General features: G+C 37.6%; 1 protein-coding gene and 1 pseudogene across 15 annotated transcripts in view; one reads left to right on the plus strand and one right to left on the minus strand.

Moving 5' to 3' along the window:
• The window catches only part of VPS8 (VPS8 subunit of CORVET complex), a 299,937-nt gene that overhangs the window by 124,341 nt on the left and 152,572 nt on the right, over positions 1-23,024 (minus strand). For all 15 annotated transcript variants that reach the window (XR_009601662.1, XR_009601661.1, XM_060419760.1 and 12 more), the window contains 3 exons: positions 22,545-22,643; positions 12,551-12,640; positions 9,533-9,579 (listed from right to left, as the gene is read on the minus strand). Coding sequence is in view for 13 of the 15 variants with exons in the window: in XM_060419760.1 (XP_060275743.1) it covers positions 9,533-9,579; positions 12,551-12,640; positions 22,545-22,643 (236 nt within the window). In the remaining 2 variants the exon portion in view is untranslated. The remainder of the gene's footprint in view (positions 1-9,532; positions 9,580-12,550; positions 12,641-22,544; positions 22,644-23,024) is intronic.
• On the plus strand, positions 14,164-14,705 carry LOC105602886 (large ribosomal subunit protein eL21-like; annotated as a pseudogene).

Genomic DNA, 23,024 nt, shown 5'->3' on the forward strand with positions numbered 1-23,024 from the left:
TGAAGGAGGGGAGTGGAGGGGCACAAGAGGAGGACTCACATGTAAGAGATAGCCAAGAAGTACATTTTGATGATTAACTTATTCTGTGTAGTAGGGCTGAAAAGGTGCAGAGGAGCAGTGAAGAAAAGTTAAACGCATCACCGCACCTAGTATTTCATTTAAGATGCTTACACTACAATTGCCTCTGAAGCCAGGGTCCCATCTTATTCACCATTTTATCTCCCATGCCTGTCACAGTGCTTAGTATGCTGTATTTACTCAGTAAGTTTTTAAATGAAATAAATGTGTGGATACTGCCATTTGCTAAGAAAGAAAATAAAGGAGGAGGAACACATTGAGATTGAAAAAACAGTATAATTTTGAGCTACTTCAATCTCTTACACATCGCTTAGCAGACAGCAATCTCACTATAAAGAATTATTAAGGAATAAAGATATAATTGAATGTCAGCTATCTATCTGTCTACTCATCCATCCATTCATTTAGTTACCTGAAAGGAGATTAGGAGATGATGATGTGTAAGGATTTAGAAGATTGAATTTGAGTTGCTGGCAAAAATACTAACCAGAGACAGAGTATCTGATGGTGAATCTGGCCAAGTACGCACTCACTGAAGCAGGAATGCATTTTTATATGTTAAAGTTCATGAAGATATATAATATTCTTTTCAACTTTGAAATATGCTATTTCAACACTGTGTCAGTATCTTAAAATATCCCATCAAAATTATCCAGAGAAACAGTGACAGATACAAGTTAAATCAATGTATAACCATTTCCATAATCTATGTTTTTGTTCCTTGGCAAAGACACTCATTTCCTTAGCAATGTTCAATTTTTATTTTATTTTGATTAAAGACTTAGAAACACAATGTGATGTTTTATGTTGTTTTTTTTTTTCCTACAAGAAAATCATACCACAGATTTCAGAGGCATCCAGAATATTGTTAACAAAGGCTAAAATTGACATTACCGAGAAAACTGTACTGAGGAAAATACTATAAATATAAACACACTTGTACATTCTCTTCATTCCTTATGAAGCTCATAGCCCCACAAAAACTACCAGTGTCCTTTTTCACTGTCCTTCAAGCATCCCCCCGTACAAAGGACCTGCACCTGAATGTAAACATATCAGAACTGCGGTAAGAATTCCTGGCCAGCAGGAATGCACATGGGGAGTAAGGGTGGGGTAGAGTTTCATGTAGCAGCTGTCTCAAAAGAAAGAAACTGGTAGAGGATGCAAATCCTTTCTCTCCCAGGCTGCTGGCCTCAATTCAGGCAAATAATTTGCTTCTGGAGGATTAACCTCCCTCCCTTCAAAACTATCTAATCTTTCTATATACAAATGCCACCAATATCTTTGTAGGTCAATTAATTCTACAAAGGACATTATTTACAGAGCAAAGGTAACTTAAAGACATTGGATAAAGAAAATAGAGAAATACATGTGAGAATTCAACTATATTACTGGTTCCCTAAAAAATGCTGTTGGCAAAATAATGAAATAATAAATTCTTGCTTTAAGTACTCAATAAATACAAGTTAATGTTAAATCAAATATGCATAAACTACACACACACACACACACACACACACACAAAGAATGAGGGTTTGGGGGAGAAAAAAAGCAATATTCTGATTTGACACATATATACAAGCAGTCCCCATCTCAAAATAACTCTTTCATTTTCTCTACTTTCCAGAATGCCACAATAGGAGCTTCATGAGAGGAAAAACCTGGATGTTTAAAAAAAAAAAAAAAAAGCCTTACTGCTTAAGAAGAACAGAAAGAGAAGAATCAAAGGCAAAAATAGTCTGAAGTCTGCCAGGGAAAACTGCTAGGCAGAACCAGTCTACCTCCTCTTGATGTTCTTTTGACCCTAAACCCCTTTTTCTACACTCCCCTTGGTTCCCACTTCAGTTTTCCCAGTACCTGCAAAGATTCTAATCCTTTACTTCAGATCTGTCAACAGCATATTCATTTACAAAGGCTAAACTGGGATGGGAAATCATTCAGAGATCAACGTAAACTAGTCCATACTACCTTGAGGTCAACTGGCATTGAAAAAGGGCTTTTTAAAAGTTGTGTGTACTTCACTGTATTCACATGGTAACTGTACTTTCTCACTGTAAAAGTGTCACATGATACAGAAATTGACAAGCAACTGGCAAGAGTTTTGAGTGTTTTGATTGGGGCATGGAAGAAGTTAATCTTGGATTTTACCTAAGATCAATACTATATTTCTGAATGTGCTTATAAAGTGGAGAGCTTGAAGTGTGTACACCCTGCACCCCTTGAAAGAAGGGGACAAAGTGGGAGGAGGCAGAGTTCAGAGGGCACCCAAGACAAACTATAATTCAGAACTTGGTGTAAGGCAGGCTCCGGAAGCAATGCCTCCTTACTTTCTCTGAACTCAACCTTCCTAACCTTCCTTCCCCTCAATCGAGAATTCAATGTACATATTATCAGTGATGGGGTTCAGGACACACTTTCCCAAAATATAGCATGTTGGCATATTGATGGACTCTCTGGCCTTCCCCTTCTCCTGTGAAGCAGATCATAAGACTACCTCATGAAAGGCTGGAGAAGGAAATGGTAAACCACTCTGGTATTCTTGCCTGGGGAATTCCATGGACAGAGGAGCCTGGTGGGCTACAGTCTATGGGGTCACAAAGAGTCAGACATGAGTGAGTGACTAACACTGACTTACTACTTATGAAAGATATTCTCTCTCTTCCTAGAGGGAAGGAGCTTCCTCATCTCTGAAGATAGAGGGACACTGAGAGGAATCCAAACAAACATGTCTTGCTAAGTTTCCCTCTGTTTATTACCCTTAGCTCATATCCTTCAGTCCCAGTACATGTGTCCATGACTTTCTACTCTTCGTCAAACCTAGCATAAAATGCTCAGGTTTAAGTGCTTTCCATAACACATAAAACATTCAATAAATTTGTATGCTTTTCCCTTCTTATGAAGGACCTAAGCGACTCCATTTTGTTAAAAGAAAAACTCCATTTTGTAAGGTTCCAGGAAAACAGCCTTTGGAAATCCAAGAGCCTTTGGAAATCCCCTGACCTCACCCCACCACCCATGAGCCAGTCAGACCCCAAACCAAAATCTCCTGACTTAACACTCAGGAACTTGTGGTCTACCTAGACAATAGGGACCAATCAAGAACCAACACACAACCCTTTGAAAGAAAGTGACCAATCAGACGTCCCCCTACCTAGAAATCCTTTTTTTCCATGTATACTCCCTATATAAGCAATGTAATCCACAACCCGGGGCTCCATATAGCCACTGCGTCGGTAAGGGTGGGAGCCCCAGCTCGAGCTTGGTTATAAAAACTCTCTTGCTTTTGCATCGGATATCGGTTCCTGGGTGGTCGCTGGGAGATTTTGCGACTTGGGCATAACACTTAACCTACCTAGAACCTAGACAGGTAGAAGGAAAACAGTTTTTCCTACTCTCACTGGTATTATACATTAACATTGTGAATCAAACAGGCTTTTATGGGTTAGCTGAGATACTATTATTTAAAATACTATTTATTTAAAAATGATTGTACTGAAATGCCAAACATCAAATTTAAAATAAATTTACAGCATAATCAAAATTGATGCCTGCCTCCTAGGTAAGACATAAAGTAAGAGGATGAAGTGTAATGGGTTCTGGGTTGGGACTCTCGAAGCAGAACACTAGGTCTTTGGCATCTTGGATATGGTGAATCAGTAGGAAAGTATGCTCTTTTTAAAGGTGGAGCTGAAGTTTTCAGTCTTTTTCTGTTAAAGAAAAAATTATCCATGACACTTGTTAAAACAGTAAGGCAGACTTTATTTGGACTATCATGATAGGCATAAGGAATACAATGGGGTGTCGCAGTAAGGGAGAGAGGCTGGGCTCAACTCAAATACAAGAAGTGGAGATTTATAGCCATGGGGTAGGGGGCAGTCCATGGATAGAAAATTACTAAGAGGATAGGATAATTCTTTGACAAACTGACCTAACAGAATACTTGCTGAAAGCAGGCCAGGATGATCAGATATTTCCTAGGTGGAGGGAATAAGAAGTTTGGACAGATATAAAGGGTGACCAGATATTGAGGGTGAGGATTCTGGCTAAGCTGACATAGCAGGATTCTTCAAAATACACTTCACAAAAACAGACGGGGAAGCTCAAGGTCAGACCTAGTGGAGCAGAGGGCTCAGAGGAGTCTGAATAAAGTTTGGTCAAGAGGAGAATCTCTGTCAACTCTTAACTTCTCTAGGCTAAAGTAAAGCTGGCAACCTGGCTGTTATCAAAAGTGAGGACATTCCAGGTCATGTGGCTTTGTGGGGAGAGGAAAGGGAAAGGACTGTGTGTGCACTACTCCTCTATGAAGTAGGTAAGACAGAGCCTCAGAGCTGAACTGATGTGACAAGGAAGGAGTGTGTGAAAAGTTAACTTAGAGTTAATTATCCTGGGTTGGGAGATATTTAGGGAGATAAAATATACTGCTATTGTTTAGTCGCTAAGTGGCGTCCGATTCTTTTGTAACCTCATGGACGATACCCTGCCAGGCTCCTCTGTCTATGGGATTTCCCAGGCAACAATACTGGAGTGGGTTGCTATTTGCTTTTCCAGGGGATTTTCCCAACTTGGGAATTGAACTTGTGTCTCCTACATTGGCAGGCAGATTCTTTACCACGGAGCCACCAGGGATATACTGAGTAAATGTAAAATTATTTGTGGTTTGCTAGTGAACAAAACAATTGTCATAGAACTTCTAAAGGATCTTCAGTTCAGTCGCTCGTATGTTATAAAGGATCTTACCTTATGACATATTTACAGTCTAGGTATAGGTAATAATAGAGCAGGACTTTTCATGGAAGACCTCTAATACTCTTGTGATTTGCCATTTTTATTACTGTGAAGTTTAACTAAATTAAATATCAGAGCAATAGCAGAGCAAATGACTATACTGATACTATACCTAATTTTTTTAATACTTTTTTTAAAAATTAAGATTTCATCACCATCGTCCTTTATACTTTGCTACATATGAGAAAAGGCCAAGTACAAAGCTGAACTTCTCTGTCCTTCCAGCTTGAGTATCTCCAGATAGGATGGTTGGAGAACAAGGACTCAGTTAAAATAAATTATTCAAGGGGAAGAGGAGTCAGGTCTTAAGAGAATGGACCTGATACTGGTGGGATAGAAGGAATTCTGCTCTGGGGAAAAAAGGTACATGGGATCTAGAGAAAGGACTGGGCACCTCCTTCCTCTTCCACTTAGCTCAGTCCTCCTTGGCCCCCTATCCCTTCTTCTCAGCTCCACCTTCAGCCCCATCCTTCTCCCAGCTCTCTTCCTTCCCTCCTACCCCTAATCATAATTCTAAGGTATCTCCATCAGTTAATTCCAGCAGTGGGCTAGGGCCCAAACTGGATCTGAAGGAAGAACAAATGACTCATACAAATTAAAAAAAGATGTTGAGCCTCAGTAATTTCTGCAACCAGGGAATTAAAACACAGATACTTTGAAAAGGTATTGAACTGGAGCTCAGGAGGGTATGTAGTCAGACTGCTTTTCTCAACATCCGCACATCTGTATGACTCAATTTAAAGCAGCATAATCTGGTCAAGGTTTAAATGATAAAAATTTCAAAGAATTTTTACAATCTACAAAATTCCTGGTATTTTGGATTTAAATAGGCAGAGAATACTAGAATAACCAAAATTTTATATTTTTATAATAATTTACTTTGGCCACCTGATGCAAAGAGCTGACTCATTTGAAAAGACCTTGATGCTGGGAAAGACTGAGGGCATGAGAAGGGGATGACAGAGGATCAAATGGCTGGATGGCATCACTGACTCGATGGACATGAGTCTGAGTGAACTCCAGAGTTGGTGATGGACAGGGAGACCTGGTGTGCTGCGGTTCATGGGGTCACAAAGAGTCGGATGCGACTGAGTGAACTGAACTGAATCTCTAAAGTAAGTATATGACTGTTTTCAATGGCTAGTGTACATTACAAGGCATGTGAAAGCTATGTCACCCTAGAACATTACATTCAAGTCAGTGATGCTTAACTCCAGATGTACATCATGATAATTCTGTGGGGTTGGACTCAGGCACCTATATTTTTAAAAGTTTCTTAGGTGATTCTGACACAAAATTCTAGTTAAGAGTGACTGTCTTAAAACTGTTAGTTGCTCAGTCATGTCCGATTCTTTGCCCATGGACTATAGCCTGGCAAGAATACTGGAGTGGGCAGCCATTCACTCCTCCAGGGGACCTTCCTGACCCAGGGATCAAAGCCAGGTCTCCTGCATTGCATGCAGATTTTACTGTCTGAGCCACCAGGGCAGGAAGACATTAAGATCTCACATACAGAGCTGCTTTGCTTACAGACCCATTACTAATCTCATCATCTCCTTGGTTTAGTTTTTATTTGATGAGTATTACAGCAGCACTTAAAGAAACATTTAAACTTTCCTTCCCACACTTCCAGAAAGTTATTTATTTTTTTTTTTTAATTTTTTATATTTTTATTTTTTTAAATTTTAAAATCTTTAATTCTTACATGCATTCCCAAACATGAACCCCCCTCCCACCTCCCTCCCCATAACATCTTTCTGGGTCATCCCCATGCACCAGCCCCAAGCATGCTGCATCCTGCGTCAGACATAGACTGGCGATTCAATTCACATGATAGTATACATGTTAGAATGTCATTCTCCCAAATCATCCCACCCTCTCCCTCTCCCTCTGAGTCCAAAAGTCCGTTATACACATCTGTGTCTCTTTCCCTGTCTTGCATACAGGGTCGTCATTGCCATCTTCCTAAATTCCATATATATGTGTTAGTATACTGTATTGGTGTTTTTCTTTCTGGCTTACTTCACTCTGTATAATCGGCTCCAGTTTCATCCATCTCATCAGAACTGATTCAAATGAATTCTTTTTAACTGCTGAGTAATACTCCATTGTGTATATGTACCACAGCTTGCTTATCCATTCATCTGCTGATGGACATCTAGGTTGTTTCCATGTCCTGGCTATTATAAACAGTGCTGCGATGAACATTGGGGTACATGTGTCTCTTTCAATTCTGGTTTCCTCAGTGTGTATGCCCAGCAGTGGGATTGCTGGGTCATAAGGTAGTTCTATTTCCAATTTTTTAAGGAATCTCCGCACTGTTCTCCATAGTGGCTGTACTAGTTTGCATTCCCACCAACAGTGTAGGAGGGTTCCCTTTTCTCCACACCCTCTCCAGCATTTATTGCTTGCAGATTTTTGGATCGCAGCCATTCTGACTGGTGTGAAGTGGTACCTCATTGTGGTTTTGATTTGCATTTCTCTAATAATGAGTGATGTTGAGCATCTTTTCATGTGTTTGTTAGCCATCCGTATGTCTTCTTTGGAGAAATGTCTATTTAGTTCTTTGGCCCATTTTTTGATTGGGTCGTTTATTTTTCTGGAGTTGAGCTGCAGAAGTTGCTTGTATATTTTTGAGATGAGTTGTTTGTCAGTTGCTTCATTTGCTATTATTTTCTCCCATTCAGAAGGCTGTCTTTTCACCTTGCTTATATTTTCCTTTGTTGTGCAGAAGCTTTTAATTTTAATTAGATCCCATTTGTTTATTTTTGCTTTTATTTCCAGCATTCTGGGAGGTGGATCATAGAGGATCCTGCTGTGATTTATGTCTGAGAGTGTTTTGCCTATGTTCTCCTCTAGGAGTTTTATAGTTTCTGGTCTTACATTTAGATCTTTAATCCATTTTGAGTTTATTTTTGTGTGCGGTGTTAGAAAGTGATCTAGTTTCATTCTTTTACAAGTGGTTGACCAGTTTTCCCAGCACCACTTGTTAAAGAGATTGTCTTTACTCCATTGTATATTCTTGCCTCCTTTGTCAAAGATAAGGTGTCCATATGTGTGTGGATTTATCTCTGGGCTTTCTATTTTGTTCCATTGATCTATATGTCTGTCTTTGTGCCAGTACCATACTGTCTTGATGACTGTGGCTTTGTAGTAGAGCCTGAAGTCAGGCAAGTTGATTCCTCCAGTTCCATTCTTCTTTCTCAAGATTGCTTTGGCTATTCGAGGTTTTTGTATTTCCATACAAATCTTGAAATTATTTGTTCTAAGAAAACTACAGGCCAATATCTCTGATGAACATAGATGCAAAAATCCTCAACAAAATTCTAGCAATCAGAATCCAACAACACATTAAAAAGATCATACACCATGACCAAGTGGGCTTTATCCCAGGGATGCAAGGATTCTTCAATATCCGCAAATCAATCAATGTAATTCACCACATTAACAAATTGAAAATAAAAACCATATGATTATCTCAATAGATGCAGAGAAGGCCTTTGACAAAATTCAACATCCATTTATGATAAAAACTCTCCAGAAAGCAGGAATAGAAGGAACATATCTCAACATAATAAAAGCTATCTATGACAAACCCACAGCAAACATTATCCTCAATGGTGAAAAATTGAAAGCATTTCCCCTAAAGTCAGGAACAAGACAAGGGTGTCCACTTTCACCACTACTATTCAACATAGTTCTGGAAGTTTTGGCCACAGCAATCAGAGCAGAAAAAGAAATAAAAGGAATCCAAATTGGAAAAGAAGAAGTAAAACTCTCACTGTTTGCAGATGACATGATCCTCTACATGGAAAACCCTAAAGACTCCACCAGAAAATTACTAGAACTAATCAATGAATACAGTAAAGTTGCAGGATATAAAATCAACACACAGAAATCCCTTGCATTCCTATACACGAATAATGAGAAAGTAGAAAAAGAAATTAAGGAAACAATTCCATTCACCATTGCAACGAAAAAAATAAAATACTTAGGAATATATCTACCTAAAGAAACTAAAGACCTATATATAGAAAACTATAAAACACTGATGAAAGAAATCAAAGAGGACACTAATAGATGGAGAAATATACCATGTTCATGGATTGGAAGAATCAATATAGTGAAAATGAGTATACTACCCAAAGCAATTTACAAATTCAATGCAATCCCTATCAAGCTACCAGCCACATTTTTCACAGAACCAGAAAGTTATTTAAAACTAAACATTTCAAATGAAAGTTTAAAAAGTAATACATTTAAAGGTGGGCTGGGAACTAGGTTATTTACTTTGAAAAGTAAAGCTGTCAATCTACAGTGTAGAATAAGGAATCAGGAGGAGTGATGCTACCAGAGGCAGGGGAAGCTAGATGGTCATCAAATTCTTCCTGGAACATGTCCTAATGGCATGCCTTCATTATTTTCTTTACATCGATGACAACTTATCACGTAGGTTCACATTCAAATGGGAAGGAAAATATACCTTTAAGATGTAATCAATTTTCCAACCATGTATTTAGAATAATCTCTGTAACCAGTACTCCTGCTAATATTAAAAATCAAGAGCTGACTATACCATCTGGATATCATGAGTCAGTTTCTTAAACTCAATTCATTTTCTCTGGTTTTTCATCCATGTATCATGAAAAACTAAATTTTATAAACATACCTTGGGTCAAGAAGGCTTCTCAAAAACTTGAAAAGCAAAACCTGGTTCTGAACAGAAAAATAAAGAATACAATTAAATATTAACAAACTCTTCCAATTATGCTGTGATAAAGAATTTTACAACATCCCTTTAAAAAGCATGCATGCGTATGTTTCACTTCTAGTAAGCTCTCTGTGCAGGTCTAAGAAATGCTGAAGAATCCTTTGGAGGTCATTTCTTCTCAGTAATTCTAATCATTGTCACATATTCGATTCTGAGTGCAGAAGAAACATAAATACATTCTTTTACCCCTCAATCCTTGCCAAAAAGAGCCCTCTGCTGAGACAAATCCTGTAACAGTTCCCAGCATAAAGACCCTTGGAATGGGTCCAGAGCAAGCGCTCTGACCTGCTCTGGCTGCACAGATGGGTTCACCCTGCCTCACCTGGTTCTCCCTGTGACAATGGCCAACTGTGAGACAGTTAACCTAGGTGAGGCTCAAATAGCAACCACCACCAAAAAAGCTCATTAACTTTCTAATACAATCAACTACAAAAGAGACAGCAAACTACAAGTTAAGCCTGGTGTGCTGCAGTCCATGGGGTCACAAAGAGTCAGATACGACTGAGTGACTGAACAACAACAATACTGCATGATATAAAAGTTTTATAACAGTTCACTCATTAGTGCACAGGCGAGGCTTACCATGAAGCAAACATATCAGTTACACTAGGCCACCATAAAGCAATCATACTGCTTTTTCATTATCAATGCATGAGTTGTTATGCTTGTAGATAAATACAAATTTCTTTTTCACATTTTTTTCATTTTTGATGTCATAGTTTAATAATACAGATAACATATACAGTGCTTTTATAAGACATATTGATATGAGTGCTGATGGATGATTCATCTTGTAAATATACAACAGTATTGATAAATTTTGTTCAGTACTGTAAATGTATTTTCTCTTCCTTAAGATTTTCTTAATAACATTTTCGTTTCTCTAGGTCACCTATTCTAAGAATACAGTATATAATACATATAATATACAAAGCATGTGTTAATTGAAGGTTTCTGTTACTGGTAAGATTCCCAGCCAACAGTAGGCTATCAGTAGTTAGTCGAAAGTTATATAGGGACTTTTGCCTACATTGGGATTGGCACCCCTAACCCCTGCGTTGTTCAAGAGTCAACTGTATATGGTTTTATATCCTTATCACTTTATCAATGTGCTTTTGGCCTATGGCCTCCCTTGTGGCTCAGCTGAAAAAGAATTCGCCTACAATGTGGGAGACCTGGGTTCGATCCATGGGTTGGGAAGATCTCCTGGAGAAGGGAAAGGCTACCCACTCCAGTATTCTGGCCTGAAGAATTCCATGGACTGTATAGTCCACGGGGTCACAGAGTCGGACCCGACTGAGTGACTTTTCTCTTCTTTCTTTCGGCCCACAGCCAAAAGATATATTCACTGAATTAACAGATGACTCCTTATCTTGAGTTAATGGACCTCATCATACTGGACAACCAACCCTATAGACCCAGGAGTCATTTTTTTACTCTACCCATCACATTCAACTAATTTCCAAGCCCCTCACATTTTATTTCACAAATGTATCTTACACTTGTCCTCTCCACTGGCACTGCTTTCATCCTGTCCTAACCATTTCTTGCCAAGACCTTTTGCCTTCCCACTGGTCTCACCTCTATTTGCTCTCTTTGCTAGCCCATTCTCCACACACAGAGTTAATATTCTATCAAATGAATCTACTGGTATCACTCCTCTGTCTCCAGCACACAGAAGATATAGCATAATTTCTTAGCATTACATATATGACTGTTCAATATCATCCCCCAAACTCTTATTTTCCAGTCTCTATACATTTAATTCCTTCCTTCCAATATACCTTTTACAGATTAATCTAATGCTTCTTCCACCATCGTCTTCACCACATCATTCTCTGAATACGAATACTGCTTCATGCCTTCAAGTCTTTACTTACCCAGAGCCCTTTATCTAGAATGCCCTTTTCAATTCTCTGCCTGGAAAACTGACACCAATTATTCAAGACCCAGCTTGGGCGTATCTGGGAACACTTGTCTGACTTGCTCACACAGTCCGTCATTCTCTCCTCTTGTTCCTACAGCACTTTCTATGTATGTCTGGTGTAGAGCTTATAACACTATACTGTGGTTATATAAATGCTTCTCTATTCCACAGGAAAAATTAAGAAAAAGACTATATTCTTATTAGTGTCCCCCCAGAGCCTACCATACTGTGGTACAGAGTGGGGCCACAGCAGTATGCAGTGTGAATATGAATGAATGAAATGAAATGAAATCCATACCTTTATCACTCATGCCAGCTGCCTCCCCCCTCACTACTTTGGTTTCCCTCTTGCACACCTAACTTCTACTACTATGATTACCACTTGAGGACTCGGTTGTGCTACCTGCCCCTGTCACTATCCTACTCTCTACCTCTATCACTTGTGGCCACAATGGTAGTGAGCAAAACTCACTAACAGCACTACCACAGTAGTGACAAATGGAATGCTGGTCCATTAGACAGTACTTCAAACTGAGCATCTCAGTATTCAGCATTAAAACAGCTGTATTCTAGCTAAGATTTTTCCCCCAATAAAGTTCTAAATAGACGGCATTCGCCCAATAGGAGCATGATAGAAATCTAAACAAATAACATGAACTCCAAAGAGAATATGGTCATAGTCACTACAGAAAAAGATTAGAGTTGGGGCGGGGGGGAGGACCCTCTGTGGATTACGATTTTAGAGTAAGTACAGGTTATTTTTCCAAAAATGTTTCTGTGACGGTAATATTCACTATGCACAAAGATAAATTCCCTCATTTCTAGACTCAGATTATCACAGAATTGCTTCTAAGCATGCACATGCACACACACCATATGTAGAAACTGCTACTAAAAGCCAACAATGAACGGAAGAAGCCATCACAATAAACATTTCTTAGGTGGGTACTCAGTAACTGTCTCTCCACTAGATGCTCTGCAGAATTTACCTGAAGTTTCTTAATGACTGTTTCGATCTGTTCAGAAAAGTGAGTAGCAACCAGCTCTGCAGCTTTACAGGGCTTCAGGGCCACAAGTTCCTGTAACAAAAGAAAAAGATAAAAATAATCTTCAGTGTTAAATTTAAATAGAATTTCCACAGATGTGACGCATAATACCAACATCAATACTTTCACAAGCTTCTATACTGCTTTTCAGGAGACCTCAATATAGAGCCACAATTTAAAGACATATTACAAGTGAGCAAAATCAGAAAAACATCATGTTAAAAAAAAAATCAGATTTTTATATAAAAGGTAATTCAGAATTCGTAGAAGATGAAAGCACTAAAATTTTGGATTTAGGCCATGGTATCTACAGCATGAATGTAAGAACTAAAGCTCCCCAAATTCCCTGCTAGTGAATTTACCCTTGAGCTTAAAGTAATAACTTATAGAAGTGGGAAAAAAAAAAAACAACCACAGTTGCAATTTCTTTAGCTAAGACTTCTGAAACTTTACCTCCAATGCCTTGTAGATTCTGAAACCAAAATTGTTTTAAGAAATTAACTTAAGGTCATAAGTCTTAAATGACACTAAGAGGTTGACCACTGTTAATAAGACCTATTTCTGTCAAATCTAAGACTTGCCATCTGCCCTCTCCTTGAACTTTCCTAGACACTACTGGCTACCCCTTTCTTCTTGAAACTCTCTTCTTTCTTGGTTTCTGTAACTCTATTCTACCTTTTCAATTGTATGATTCATAGCTAAAATGCAAAGACTGTCTATAGATCACATATTGTACTGTCAAATAAAAATATGATGAACTATCACGACTGTAATATTCATGATATATATCTAATAATTTCGTGTTGGTATTTTAGGATTAATAATACTTAGTTGACACAAATAACTGCAGTTTATACTATTTTCATACAACACATCTCAAAATAGAAAAGGCACAACTAATTGATACCACATATAAAAAGGGGATATTACTATTGATCTTCAGATATTAAAAAGATAAACCAATACAATATTGTAAAGTAAAAAATAAATAAAACAAAAAAATTTTTTTAATTGATTGGAAATCAAAAGTTGAAAAAAGATAAATTATTATGAATTAATCTATGTCAAGAATTTGAAAATTTAGTCAAAATGGCTAAATTCTTAGAAAAATGTAATTCAATTAACTGACTTAAGAAACAGAAAATCTGCATTGATTAGTAGTCACTAAAGAAATTGAATGAATAGTCAAAAATCTTCCTATATAAAACACTCCAGGCCCATACAGCTTCACTGGTAAGTTCCCAGCAATCATTTAGGGAAGAAATAATTACAACGTTAATTAATCTCTTACAGAGAATAGAAAAAAGGAAACTTCTTCAGCTCAGCTCATTGTATAATAGTAGCAAAACTCTGATACCTAAACCCTGTAGAACATAAGGAAGAAAGGAAAATTATACATTGGTCTTAATTGTGAACATTGATAAAGACAGAATCTAACAATGTATAAAAAAGATAATATAACAGGTTCAAGTTGCATTTATCCACAGAATTCAAGGCTGATTTAATATCGGTAAAATTTGCAAGGTAAAGGCCAGCGCGTGGCTCCCGCCTCCCATCTCTCCCCCGGCCCCTCAGGCTGATTCACCAAAATGATCAACACAAAGGGAAAGAGGCGGGGTACCCGCTACATGTTCTCCAGGCCTTTCAGAAAACACGGAGTTGTTCCTTTGGCCACATACGTGCAAATCTACAGGAAGGGTGATATTGTAGATATCAAGGGAATGGGTACTGTTCAAAAAGGAATGCCCCACAAATGTTACCATGGCAAAACTGGGAGAGTCTACAATGTTACCCAGCATGCTGTTGGCATCACTGTAAACAAACAAGGGCAAGATTCTTGACAAGAGAATTAATATGCGTATCGAGCATATTAAGCACTCAGAGCCGAGACAGCTTCCTGAAATGCATGAAGGAAAATGATCAGAAAAAGAAGGAGGCCAAACAGAAAGGGACTTAGGTTCAGCTGAAGCGCCAGCCTGCTCCACCCAGAGAAGCACACTTTATGAGGACCAATGGAAAGGAACCCGAACTGTTGGAGCCCATTCCCTGTGAATTCATGGCCTGATGGGTGTAAAAATAAAGACCTGGACTGTACAAATGTTTCTCTGGAGTAGAGGTGTTGTGTCCAAATTCAGTGGATGATGTCTTTTCAAATTTAGTGGTTTTCCTTCCTGAAAGGTGTAAGATAGTTTGTTGCTCAGTATGCTCTACTTTTTAATAAACTGCCAGATATTATTTTTTTAAAAGATCAATAAAATTCATGACAAAAACAGAATAAGGGAGAAAATTTTCACATACTAGAAATAGAAGATTTCTACAAAAATCTTTATACTAAACATTATGTGTCAGAAATAAAATTTTAACCATATTATTAACATTAGTGTTTTGCTAAAATATATGAAGTTGTGACAATAAATCTAACATTAGATGAATCTACAGAGGAAATTATAAAACATTACAGAAACGTTGGTGAACAGTTACACCATACGGTCATAAGGTAGAAGCCTCATAATGTAAAGATGTCAGATTAAAAAAGACTCAAAGATTCAGTGCAATCCCTGTCAGAATCATAAGGTAGGAACTTGACAAGTTGATTCTAAAAGGTATTTGGAACTAAGCAGCCAATACTCTCTTAAAAATATGAAGACTTATTATAAAACAACAATATTTCAAATACTGACTTCAAGACCAATCAAACAGAACAAGACCCAGAAAAAGACAAAACACAGAGATTCTTGATATCTCATGAGAAGGTAGCACTGTTGAGCAGTGCATAAAGGTAATCTTTTAAAATAACTGTTGCTAGGACACAGATCAATGGAACAGGAAAGAAAGCCCAGAAATAAACCCAAACCCACACTATGTCATTTATCTATGACAAGGCAAGAATACAGAAAAGACAGCCTCTTAAATAACTGGTGCTGGGCAAACTGGACAGCTACATGTAAGAGAATGAAAACAGGCCATTCTCTAACACCATATACAAAATAAACTCAAAATGGACTAAAGATCTAAATGTAAGAGCAGATACTATAAAACTCCTATAGGAAAACTTAGGCAGAACACTCTTTGATATAAATCACAGCAATATTTTTTTCAATACTCCTCGAGTATTGAAAACAAAAGCAAAAATAAGCAAATGGGACCCAATCAAACTTACAAGCTTTCGTAGAGCAAAGGAAAACATAAACAAAATAAAAAGATAGCCTTCAGAATGGGAAAGAATATTTGCAAACAATACAACCAATAAGGGATTGATTTCCAAAATATATAAACAGCTCCTACAGCACACACACACACACACAATCCAATCAATAAAGAGGCAGATCTAAACACATTTCTCCATTTCTCAAATAGATGGCCAACAGGCCCATGAAAACATGCTCAACATTGCTATTAGAAAAATGCAAATCAAAACCAAAATGAGGAGGTATTACCTCACATGGATCAGAAAGGCCATCATCAGAAAGTCTACAAATAGTAAATACTGGAAAAGGTGTGGATAAAAGGGAACCCTCCTATACTGTTGGTGGATATGTAAATTGGTTTAGTCACTATGGAAAATGGAGGTTCCTCAAAAAACCAAAATTAGAACTACCATATGATCCAGCAATCCCACTCCTGAGCATATGTCTACCTAGAAAAGACCAAAACTTTCAATCAAAAAGATACTTGCATTCCAATGTTCATAGCAGCACTATTTACAACAGTCAAGACATGGAAGCGACCTAAATGTGTACAGACAGATGACTGGATAAAGAAGATGTGGTATATGATGGAATATTACCTAGCCATTAAAAAGAATGAAATAATGACATCTGCAGCAACATAGATGGACCTAGAGATTATCACACTAAACGAAATCAGACAGAGAAAGATAAATACCATATGATATCACTTATATGCGGAATCTAAAAAAAAATGATCCAAAGGAATTTACTTACAAAACAGAAATAAGACTCACATATATAGAAAACAAACTTTTAGAAACCAAAGGGGAAAGGGGGGAGGGATCAATTAGGGATTTTGGATAAACAGAGACACACTACTATATAAAAGATAGATAAATCATAAGGACCTACTATATAGCACAGAAGACTATATTCAACATATATCTTGTAATAACCTATAATGGAAAAGAATATGAGGTGGAAAATACATATATACACAACTGAATCACTTTGCTGTATACCTGAGACATTGTAAATCAACTATACTTCAATTTTTAAAAAGGGGAAAAATTCAAAAATGGAAAAAAATTGTTCCTGAGAGAACTAGGTATCCATATTTTTAAAAAATTAATCCCCACCTCAAACCCTATACAAAAACTGCTTTCAGGTGAGTCTAAGATTTAAAGTTGAAAAAAGAAACAAGAAAGCTTTTAGACAACAATACAGAAGGACTTCTTCAGTACCAAAGGAAGAAAACTGATTATTCTGACTACTTTAAAAAAAAAAAAAAACTTTTCTTAAAAAGAACCACAGAAAAAAGCCACAGAGTAGAATATACTTGCAACATGTATCACTGAAAAAAGGACTGACATCCAGGATATCTAAGGAATTTCTTCATCAATGAGTACAAGACACATTCTAACAGAAAAGTGGGCAAAAGACTTGAACAGTGATGTCGAAGAAAGAAAATTTAAATGGCCAATAAATATGAATCAATCTCAGTAATTAAGGATATGTAAATTTAAAACAAAATGAAATGTCATTATACATCCACTAGACCAACAAAATTTTAAAAGTTCAGCAAGAATATAGAGTCAGTGGAAAATCTCACACAATGCTGGCATCTGCTGATGTTTAAAATATTTATCCCATGATCCAGAGAGATGATATGGGGTGGGAGGTGGGAGGGGATTCAGGATTGGGAGCTCGTATACACCCGTGGCAGATTCATGTCAATGTATGGCAAAACCAATACAGTATTGTAAAGTAAAATAAAGTAAAAATAAAATTAAAAAAAATATTTATCCCAGTTAAGTGGCAACTACACACCCCAGAACAGAGATTATCAAATGTTAACATGCATCAAAATCACCAGAGGGGCTTATTAAAATATATTGTTGGGACCTGTCGCCAGAGTTTCTGATTCATTAGGCCTGAGGAGAAGACTGAAACAGCGTTTCTATCAAGTTCTCAGCTGATGCTGTAATGCTGGACTGGAGATCAAACAGAACCACTGTCCTGGAAAAATGCATGTGGCTGTGTTCAAGATGCATACGTAAGACACCAGTAGAATGAACAGGAAGTGATATACTTACAAAATTTAATACTGTACCGTAATAAAAATGAACCGCAGCAACATACAAAATATATAAATTTCTCAAAATATTGAGAAAAAGACAGAAAATAACCTCAGAGTATAACCTCATTTATATGAAGTTCAGCAACAAGCCAAACAAAACATATATTTTTAGGGATGCAGGCAGAAGCAATGACAATACATAAAAGTGCAAAAAATTATATTTCATTATCCTCGTTCTTCCGATAATATTAGTGAGGCAGTGAACCATGATCAGGAAAGGATACATGGGAACAGTCTAGGGTAGTAGCAGTAACTATTTCTGGTATGTTGAGATTTTAATTTTTTATTAAACTGTACTTTTATTTTGTGCACTTTTCTCTTTATATTTCAAAATGAGAAGTGTTTTTTAAAATTTCATGAAACATGAATCGTCCATATTGGAAAAACCATCTAAGTGAGAGATTCTTTACTGAAATCCACAAACCCAGCCTAAGAATGGCTTTTAGGAAATCTGTGGATCCTTAAATAGTGAACAAAATGATGCATCTGAGCACATGCGCAAGATTATGAAGCCCAGGTCCGGATCCTTCATTCCAGTCTCAAATGTGGTCTACCTCGAAAAGTGTTAAGAACCACTAATCTATAGGCTATGTACATGTACTGTCTGAAAACTTTTATTATAAGGACTTTCCCTCTACACACTTAATGTTGATTTTATTTATATTAAAAAACCCACACAAGACCTTCAACGAAAAGTCTATAGATTTCTAATATGACCTTCAGAAGTACTAACAAGCTCAAGGTAAAAAAAAAAAAAAAAAAAAGCATAGATGTGGGGAAAATAGTCAGCAGAAATAATTGTTGCACAGCAAAAATATTTTTTGCTTCACCAGTATGAGTTTTCTGCTGAATAATCTGTGTGTTCATTGATTAATGCATCATGTGTCACATTATGCAGAGAGACACAGCTTCATTTTAGGATGTCTGGAGTCCATGTGCTCAAAGCACTGCATAATGCAGTTGAAATGAAATGAACAATGAGCCATAATATAACTATGGAGGCTTAAAGGGGATGATGAAAAGAAAAAGAATACCAAATGATTAGAAGAAAAAAAATTTAATTCACAGTCGAAGAAGGTTTTCTTGGGTTTTCTTACTTTCACCAAGACATATTGATCTTGTTGTTAGCAGAAACATGATAAGACTAAATAACATATATATGTCTTCAATGCAGTAAATGAAAGTGTGGCAATTCCTTCATCCTACTGACTGTAACACTTTGCACATCAGATGTTTTATATTAGATGCTGTTCACATTTCTAATCTAAACTTCATAATCATCAGGAATTAAAAGTATTCACATTACATGCAATGCTTTCCGAAAGTTTCAGAGCTCATCCTTTCTTATCATTTTTCATATGTAAAAAAATTTTTAAACATGTTGAATAATCATATCTTTCACTACATCTCTAAACCCATCACTATCTCCTGATCCTTGCTACAAGGAGGAAGAAACAAACTTTGTAGATGTAAAATGTTATTTACAAAACTGGAACTACCTCAGCATCCTTCATTACTACTTTTTCTCAATAATTAGAGGACCAAAAAAAAACAGAAGAGATTCCAACAGCTCTCTAGCTCTGCTGATTTCTGAGGAATACTGTATGTTTTGAACCTAAGGAAACTAAAGTGAGGAGTGATTTTGGGGCCCTTTTTTAGAATGCATTTTGATGCCATCCTAATCATACACATAATCAGTTCAGTTCAGTCGCACAGTCATGTCTGACTCTTTGCAACCCCATGGACCGCAGCACACGAGGCTTCCCTATTTTTCACCAACTCCCGGAGCTTACCCAAACTCATGTCCATCAAGTCAGTGATGTCATTCAACCATCTCATTCTCTGTCGTCCCTTCTGCTCCTGCCTTGATTCTTTCCCAGCTCAGGGTCTTTTCCAATGAGTCAGTTCTTCATAACAGGTGGCCAAACTATTGGAGTTTCAGCTTCAACATCAGTCCTTCCAATGAATATTCAGGACTGATTTCCTTCAGGATTGACTGATCTCCTTGCAGTCCAAGGGACCCTCAGGAGTCTACTACAACACTACAGTTCAAAAGCATCAATTCTTCGGCGCTCAACTTTATTTATATTCCAACGCTCACATCCATACATGACTACTGGAAAAACCACAGCCTTGACTAGATGGACCTTTATCAGCAAAGTAATGTCTCTGCTTTTTAATATGCTGTCTAGGTTGGTCATAGCTTTTCTTCCAAGGAGCAACTGTCTTTTAATTTCACGGGTGCAGTCACCATCTGCAATGATTTTGGAGCCCAAGAAAATAAAGTCTCTCACTGTTTCCCCATCTATTTCCCATGAAGTGATGGGACCAGATGCCATGAACTTTGTTTTTTGAATGCTGAGTTTTAAGCCAGCTTTTTTACTCTCCTCTTTCACTTTCATTAAGAGGCTCTTTAGTTCTTCGCTTTCTGCCATAAGGGTGGTGTCATCTGCATATCTGGGGCTATTGATATTTCTCCTGGCAATCTTGATTCCAGCTTCTGCTTCATCCAGCAAGGCATTTCGCATGATGTACTCTGCATATAAGTTAAATAAGCAGGGTGACAGTATACAGCCTTGATGTACTCCTTTCCTCATTTGGAAACAATCTGTAGTTCCATGTCCAATTCTAACTGTTGCTTCTTGATCTGATAAAGATTTCTCAGGAGGCAGGTCAGGTGGTCTGGTATTCCCATCTCTTTCAGAATTTTCCACAGTTTATTGTGATCCACACAGTCAAAAGCTTTGGCATAGTCAATAAAGCAGAAATAGATGTTTTTCTGGAATTCTCTTGCTCTTTTGATGCTCTAACGGATGTTGGAAATGAAATCTCTGGTTCCTCTGCCGTTTCTAAAACCAGCTTGAACATCTGGAAGTTCATGGTTCACATACTGCTGAAGCCTGGTTTGGAGAACTCTGAGCATTACTTTACTAGCGTGTGAGATGAGTGCAATTGTGCAGTCATTTAAACATTCTTCGGCATTGCGTTTCTTTGGGATTGGAATGAAAACTGACCTTTTCCAGTTCTGTGGCCACTGCTGAGTTTTCCAAATTTGTTGATATATTGAGTGCAGCACTTTCACAGCACTCTTTTAGGATTTGAAATAGCTCAACTGGAATTCCATCACCTCCACTAGCTTTGTTCATAGTGATGCTTTCTAAGGCCCACTCATTCCAGAATGTCTGGCTCTAGGTGAGCGATCACACCATCTTTGTTACTGGCATCATGAAGATCTTTTTTGTATAGTCCTGTGTATTCTTGCCACCTCTTCTTAATATCTTCTGCTTCTGTTAGGTCCATACCATTTCCATCCTTTATTGTGCCCATCTTTGCATGACATGTTCCCTTGGTATCTCTAATTTTCTTGAAGAGATCTCTAGTCTTTCCCATTCTATTGTTTTCCTCTATTTCTTTGCACTGATCATTGAGGAAGGCTTTCTTATCTCTCTTTGCTATTCTTTGGAATTCTGCATTCAGATGGGTATATATTTCCTTTTCTCCTTTGGCTTTAGTTTCTCTTCTTTTCTCAGCTATTTGTAAGCCCTCCTCAGACAATCATTTTGCCTTTTTGCATTTCTTTCCCTTGCAGATGGTCTTGATCACTGCCTCTTATACAATGTCACAAACCTCTGTCCATAGTTCTTCAGGTACTCTATCAGATCTAATCCCTTGAATCTATTTGTCACTTCCACTTTATAATTGTAAGGGATTTGATTTCAGTCATACCTGGAATGGTCCAGTGGTTTTCCCTACTTTCTTCAATCTAAGTCTGAATTTTGCAATAAGGAATTCATGATCTGAGCCACAATCAACTCCCAGTCTTGTTTTTGCTGACTGTATAGAGGTTCTCCATCTTTGGCAGCAAAGAATATAATCAATCTGATTTTGATATTGACATTTAGGCATCTGAAGCAAATTTTTGGGCCAACCATCTGTTGGCTCAGACAGTAAAGATTTTGCCTGCAATAAAGAAGACCTGGGTTTGATCCCCGGGACAGGAAGATCCCCTGGAGAAGGGAATGGCTACCCACTCCAGTACTGTTACCTGGGAAATCCCATGGACAAAGGAGCTTGACGGGCACTACTCTATGGGGTCACTGCTGAGCAACTAACAACTAAGCAAATATTTAAAAAAGAACTTTTAGTTTCAAAGTCAACTACTGCGTTCCTGTAAAAGAGCATTCATAAACAAAATCAGAATCATCATCCTTTTACATAAGAGAAATACATCCTCTTACATAAGGGAAATACATCAGAGAGAATAACTTGTTGCAGTGATGTTTCTAAAATTCCATCAGGTGACTGAGGGAATGGCTCCTGTCACATGATAGGGGAAAAGTTCAACAGCACTCTCAGAATTCCTCAGAACATTGTGAAAAAACACTAAAATTCCAGTTTGTGAACTAGCTGATTGAACATGAGTTATTTTCAGAAGTCATGACATAATAAGTTGTATACAACATGGGTTTTCCACAAATGTGAGGTGGAATAAATTACCTGAAAAAGATGTTAACCCTCAAGCAAATCAACTTAATAATATATCTCCCACTACTTAGTTAGCAAAAACTTAATTTGGGAGATATCTATACAAATACAGCAATGTTTTCAAATTCTGCTGAATCAGTACCTCAATATGATCCATAGCCTTCTGCCATACAGACTGCTTCTCCTCCGCACTGTATCCAGGAATGGATAAGATATTGTGAATGTAGTTAAAGACTTCCTCCTGAAAAGCACAAGATAATAAAATTTATTCATTCATTCACTCAAGAATATTTAGTCACTATCTACTATCTCTTGAGTGTCCCTTGGATTGGGAGATCAAACCAGTCAATCCTAAAGGAAATAAGGAAATCAGTCCTGAATATTCATTAGAAAGACTGATGCTGAAATACTTTGGCCACTGATGCAAAGAACTGAATCACTGGAAAAGACTCTAAGATGGGAAAGACTGAAGTCAGGAGAAAAAGGGAACAACAGAGGATCAGATGGTTGAATGGCATCATGGACTCAATGGACATCAGTTTGAGCAAGCTCCAGGAGTTGATGATGGACAGGGAAGCCTGGCGTGCTGCAAGTCCATGGAGCTGCAGAGTCAGACATGACT

The sequence above is a fragment of the Ovis aries genome, chromosome 1 (genome assembly GCF_016772045.2).
Source record: "Ovis aries strain OAR_USU_Benz2616 breed Rambouillet chromosome 1, ARS-UI_Ramb_v3.0, whole genome shotgun sequence".
In the NCBI taxonomy this organism is placed as follows: Eukaryota; Metazoa; Chordata; class Mammalia; order Artiodactyla; family Bovidae; genus Ovis; species Ovis aries.